The following is a 6,648-nucleotide window of genomic DNA, read 5'->3' as shown; positions in this document are numbered from 1 at the left end:
CTGGATCCTGCAGTCATTAATTGCGGCCAAGCAATTTTTATATATTTTATATTTATATATTTTGTATATTATATTATTTTTATTTGTCTTGGTTTATGTTTTACTCTGTTTGATTTGCCTAATAGTGCTTTTATCTCTAATTTAATTATTTATATATATATATTATATATAATATATATTATATATATTATAATATATATATGTAGGTCCCGGGTTGATTCGGGGTAACCACAGTAAATAAGGTACTCAATACATAGCAGAGTAAAATTAATTTATTATATAGAAGGAGCTTCTACAGGACTAACTGTTTCATTCAGAGAAATCATCAGGAAGCTAGTTAACAAGAATCTAGTTAACATTCTTGTTAACTAGCTTCCTGATGATTTCTCTTGAATGAAACAGTTCTAGTCCTGTAGAAGCTCCTTCTATATAATAATAAATATATATATATATATATATATATATATATAATATTGATATATATATATATATATCATATATATATATACATATATATATTATATATATATATATATATATATATATATATATATATATATACATGTATACATTCATATATATACATATATATATATACAACACGCACACAATGAAAATTAAAATATTGCAAAACAAATGTCTTACTTTCCAGTCAAATAAAACACGAGGTTAAGGTAGAAGTATAAATATAGATTAGTGGTACAACAAGGCACCAATGTTTACTGGAAATAGCAGTCAATAGTTTTACGACCCTGTAGTAAAGCTTCACTGTGTATATATACTGGGAAAGACGCGTGAAGGCTGGGAACATAAAGACTTCCATCTTACCTCTAGGAAGAACATTAGATAAATGGACAACCCGGAATTGGATAATCTAGTACCTAGGTTTCAGACCCTTTAAATACATTTGTAAATTTGATTAGTCTTCTTCATTTAGATATACCTGGACAATACTTCAAATGTATATATATACATATATATATATATATATGTGTGTGTGTGTGTGTTTGTATATGTATACATATATACTATTGTTTTATTGTTTTCTTTTACTCATTTCAGTCATGCAGCTGTGGTCATGCTGGAGCACCACCATATATATATATATATAGACAGATAGACAGACAGACAGACAGAGTTTCTTACTTAAAAGCAATTTCCAAAGTCTTCTCCTTTCTTCTGTGGGGTGGAGGGTGGAGGGTGTATCAGATTTCTTTTCACACAGTCTTCATGTCTGCCCAGGTCTTGAGGGGTGTGGCACATCCCTACACAAACACATTAGCATGCAGGTGGTTGCACACACGCATACATATATACACACACATACACATGAATAGAAATTGCAAGAGGTCAAAATAATAAGCAAAAAAAAAATAAGAGAAAAAGGAAAAAAAAACCCGGTTGTTGTGCATTATTGAATGAAATGCTGAATAGGTCAGGTGAGTTTTATTTGAAAAGATGAGATTTAGGCCAGCTACAATGTCACCTGTGTTTATGTCTAAGTAAAAACATACGTAAGAGTGAGTGTGTGTGGGCAGATGTGCTTGGGTACACATTTACTTATACATAAATACAGATATATTTATGACCTAACCCGAAAACAATTGTTTGAAATAAAATTCACCTGATGTTTCTCTATTCAAAAAGATTTAGTCATTTCAGTCAATAAACCTATTTTTTAGGTTTATGCGTTTGTTTTCGCAAGATTATCCATGTTTCTGGCCCAGTCAACTGAAAACAGGTAGACACCCTACCACCACCTCAATGGCCAAGAATACCCTTATGGACAGATGGATCAGAGGCATAAGGACCCCTGAAAAAAATGTCACCTGATAGCTGCGAGTACCAAAGTTAATTTAAAGGGTCAAATGTTTTAAGTTCAATAACTAAATATATGGCTCCTTGTCAATGAATGCCATGTATGGAGACTATCTTTAACTAGGTATTTCTCCTACAGCTGTCTTACCAGAAATATAACATCAATAGTGCTTCTCCCTGGCAAAAACCCAAACTGCATCTCATCTAAACTAACTTACTCCCTATTTAGTTGGGCTATGTCCCTCTCTGTGGCTTTCATCACCTGGTCCAACAATTTCATACCTCTGTAATTAGTTTTGTCTAATGCATCACCTTTACCTTTGTAGCAATTGATTATGGTGCTGCAACACCAGTCATTGGGTATGACCCCTTTGCACATCACCTGCTTGACTATACATGTGACTAGACTACAGCCTACACCACCAGATATTTTAAGCATCACACCAGTGATTCCTAATGAGGCAGGAGCTTTCCTGCTTCCATACCCTTAATTGCTTTATCTACCAGGTACTGTCAATTTGAATAGCTGATCCCTCTGTTAGGTCAACATTGGCACACTTCCTCCCATTCAGGAACCATTTATAGTGGCATCTCCAAGTCTCTCTCTTTGCAGCATCATTAATGCAAGTGACCCATCATCCATGCAGACACATTTCTCTCTTTTGACATCACAATTCTCTCTCACACACTGTCTTGCAATATGAAACACTTTGAGTCTCTGGTCCACACAAAAAGAACATTGGCAAATTTTTTATTCTTACCTGCTTCCCTTCTGGCTAAGTAAACCTGTCTCCTAGCTTCCTTCTGGCGATCTGATACAGTTCCCTGCTTCCACCACACTTCCAGTCCTTCCATGCCTGTTTCTTTTCCCTAATGACCTTTTCAACTACATTGTTCCACCACCACCATGCCACCTTGAGGTCATGTGGGCCTTTGCACCAGCCACAGATCTGGTCAGTAGCCCGCAACATGTGTCCCATAGGAACCCCTTCATTGTCCTCCAGAGTGGTGTCATACTTCTCCTGTCTCTTTTATGCAGTTTGTATCCCTCATCTGTAGAAGTTGGTAGGCTGCATCTAGAGTCAAGGCTTTACCTCAGAAATAAGTTTGTCATCTGAAAATTTCTTCTCCTTCAAAAAAGATTTCATGGTTGGAAAGAGGTGGAAGTCAGATGGTGCGAGGTCAGGAGAGTAAGGATTTCATAGCCACAGGAGTGTGCTTTCATCTGGGCAACATGTGTTTTGTGAACTGAGTTGTTGTCTTTGAGGAAGCAGACTCCTTTGGTCAGCATGCCATGCTTCTCTGCTTTGATGGCATCCTGCAATTTCTGCAGCAGAGAAGCATGATGTGCCCCATTAATTGTGGAGCCCTTTGCCAGAAAATTCATCATCACTAATCTGTGCTGGTCCAAAAAGATTGAGCATCACCTTGCCTGGTCAGGGCTGGACGCGACCCTTCTTTGGAGGTGATGAGTTATCATACTTCCATTGTTTTGACTGGACTTTAGTCTCAGGACCATAGTGATGGACCCACGCTTCATCCTGTGTGATAGGTCTTGCTGAAAAAATCCTCCTCATTTTCTTGACACATTGCCAAAGGGCCTTGGAACAATTGACCCATTCCTGCTTTTGAAAAGATGTGAGCATCTGGGAATCCTTTGTGCTGATAACATGTACAAATGGTTGTAAATGAGTTTTTACCACAGATCCTAAGCTTATCTTCACTTTTTGGTTTAGTTGCCATAAAGTTCTGTGGTGATCCTCCAAAATGGCAGCTTCCACTTTATGGATGGCATCATCATCATGCAGAATGTGGTGTGTCCAACAGTTTCCACCAATGTCCAGCCCCATTTGAACAGGTGGTGCCAGTGCTTGACTATGTTGTATGATGGTGCATCGTCACCATAAGTGCTTCTTTCATCTCATCAAAAGTCCCATTTGTTGTACGACCTTCCAAGTATAAGAACCTGATCCCTGATCTGCATTCAACTGCCTCCATTATAACAGCTAAGTCCACTTCAGCAGCCGCAAAAGACAAACGAATCCGAGTGGAAAGCTGCAATTTACAATATGACATGGGGAGACAGGTATGACTATACCTGTACAAGTTCCGTTTCCTGCAATAACTGGAAGTGGGTGGGTGAGGGAACATCTTTAATGAACACTCCTCATATTTTTGTTAAGCCTTGTATTTATTCCAGCGATCCCTCCTTCTTTCTCACTCAATCATTATATGTCCTCCTCCCTCTCTCACTGTTTTCTCTCTCTTTCATCTCCTATGTTTAATTTCAGAGGGAGATTTGGATGTTATTTCTAACAAGCCGAGTCACAATGCTAATATTTCAGTATAATGTGTGATTTAAAGGGATTTGACTGCTATTTCTACAAGAGAAAATATCAATACAACTATATACACAGATATACAAAAAGCGATTCCCTGCCCTCAGAAAGAATAGATTTTTTTTTCCTCATTTATGGAGAATGCTAGAAATTTTAAGGGGAGGGGTTTAATCAACATAACTGAAAGTGATCTAGCTACCAGATAGAGATCCTGTATGACCTCATATATACATGCATTAGAAAATTACACTGTAATTAGAGCTTTAATTGGCTGGTAATTCCAACGAGCCTTCCTACAATGCAGTTAATTTCTTCAACATACACAACACACAGCATGGTGTGATTTTAGGAGATTTGACTGCTATTTCTAGAAGCATATATTTAATATAACTATATATGATATATAATTATTGTAGTTTATAGTATGTGTGTGTGTGTGTGTGTGTTCATAAGGCAGCGTGGTTGCAGAATCCCTCACATGCCAGAGGAAATGATTCACGACATTTCGTAGTTTCACATTGTGAGTTCAAATTCTGGTGAGGGTAGCTTTGCATCCAATCGTTCCAGGGTCATGAATTGAGCACAAATCAAGTAATATGGTCAATGTAATCGATTAGGTGCCCACAATAATTGCAGTCCTTGTGCTAAATGTAAAATGAGAATTATTACATAATTAATAGATGAATAGAAAGATAGAGAAGGAGAGAGTGACAGAGAGAGAGAGAGAGATGTTACAGTATGTGTATGTGTATAAGCCGGTGAGGTGGAAGAATCGTTCACACGCAGGGTCGATGGAGTCAATTAGCTGCCTCTACTAGAATTCCAGGCCTTGTGCCAACAGGCAAAGAATAATCATATATGTGTATGGTAGAAAATGGTGCCCTGGGACTGAATGTCAATACGGAGGAGGGTTGCAAGGAAGGTATCTGATCCTAAAATGCTGTGAAGAAGAGCTGATAATAGATAGACAGACACACAGAGAGACAGGTCTGTGATTTAGGGAGACTTGGCTGCTATTTCTTGCAGCAGGTCTAGTGTCCATTAAGCATTGATACATGAGATATTTAAATATTTTTCTTTCTGCTTCTTTCTATATTTTGTCCATGTCGGAATTCTGATTGAAGCATCCCATATAATCACTCATAACAGTTTTGTGTTTTTCAGTTTCCAGGAAATCTTGTTTTAATATTTTGAAATTTAAAAAATGGACAGTCTGGACTTTGTGCTTAAATCCCATCAAAAGACCATAAAAGGAATTTATTTAAAGATAATGAAAACATCAATACGTAAGAGTGAGAAACAAACAAGGAGGGTATCAAGTGGTCATGCGATATGCTAAAAATAACAGCTAAATAGCCCTTAAAAAACACAAAACTATCTTTTCTTTTCACTTTTGCATAAATGTATCAATTCCTGTGTTTAGAACAAATTTACAAAACTCTTCTAAAAATTCACAAAAAGGAAAAGTTTATGATGGGTGTTTGGGGTGATTACATCAAAATTGCCCCTTCTCTTTCTCTGTCTTCATATACATGTTTGCTAAAGTCTTGCTGTTGTTTCTAGCATATGAAGTGCTGCAGTTTAATGGACCTGTTGTTCATTTGTTGAAAGACAGCCATAGAATTTATAAGCTGCAGTTAATTTCAGTAGGTTGGAGGGGCATTGGCTGCTTTTCTAACAGCTCTAGTCTCATTACAATTCAACTGTCACTGGTCACATACATAAATATGTATGAAGTTATGTTAAGACAAAATGGTGTTGTTAGAAGGGGATTTGGCTGCTATTTCTAACAGCTCTAGCCCTCATGTACAATTCAACTGTCACTGGTCACATACATAAATATGTATGAAGTTATGTTAAGACACAATAGTGTTGTTAGAAGGGGATTTGGCTGCTATTTCTAACAGCTCTAACATTCTTTAACCTTTTATACATCATGAATTTAATTTCTTTCTTTGGTCTTGATGGTTTGTGGTGGTGGTGTGTTGTGGTGGTGGTGGTGTGGTGGTGTGGTGGTGTGTGTGTGTGTGTGTGTGATATTGTTGGTGTTTTGTTGCTGTCTGCATTTCCCTTCCCCAAGCTTGTTGATCAAGTCAGTGAATGCCAGCTACAAATTTATTGTTCCATGTGGATTTGGGTGAGGTTTCCTACTTTCTTCTCTAATAGTCCATGCTAGTGGTGGTGGTCATGGGTGCCTGTCCGGAGGAGAGATCGTATTATTGTGGTTATAGCAGTTTAGCCCCAACTCAACCCTGATCCATCAAATCTAGAAGCCAAGACATTCCAGCCATGACATACTATTTAGACTAACTTTACACAGCAATCTCGCCAGACAGTGAAAAACATCAAAATACCAGTAATACGTTGTTACCATTCTGCTCACGTAATTATTAGGTTTTGGGGCACTGAGTAAGTTATGGGCACTGCGTTACACTCTCTCACTAATTAATTAGCTTGCATTATGTGCATAAATGTATTATACATACAAACA

At 37.4% G+C, this 6,648-nt stretch overlaps 1 protein-coding gene across 1 annotated transcript; it reads right to left on the bottom strand.

Moving 5' to 3' along the window:
* Positions 1-3,254: 3,254 nt before the first annotated feature.
* Positions 3,255-3,668, bottom strand: LOC115226742. The gene has a single exon (XM_029797762.1). It carries the CDS (start codon positions 3,666-3,668, stop codon positions 3,255-3,257), a length of 414 nt encoding a protein of 137 aa, XP_029653622.1.
* Positions 3,669-6,648: the final 2,980 nt, after the last annotated feature.

The sequence above is a fragment of the Octopus sinensis genome, linkage group LG30 (assembly GCF_006345805.1).
Source record: "Octopus sinensis linkage group LG30, ASM634580v1, whole genome shotgun sequence".
NCBI lineage: Eukaryota > Metazoa > Mollusca > Cephalopoda > Octopoda > Octopodidae > Octopus > Octopus sinensis.
This window is presented reverse-complemented; position numbering and strand designations above follow the sequence as displayed.

Coding starts and splice junctions, on each gene's coding strand:
- LOC115226742 (XM_029797762.1), bottom strand. CDS start 3,668: ATGGGGCTGGACATTGGTGGAAACTGTTGGACACACCACATTCTGCAT.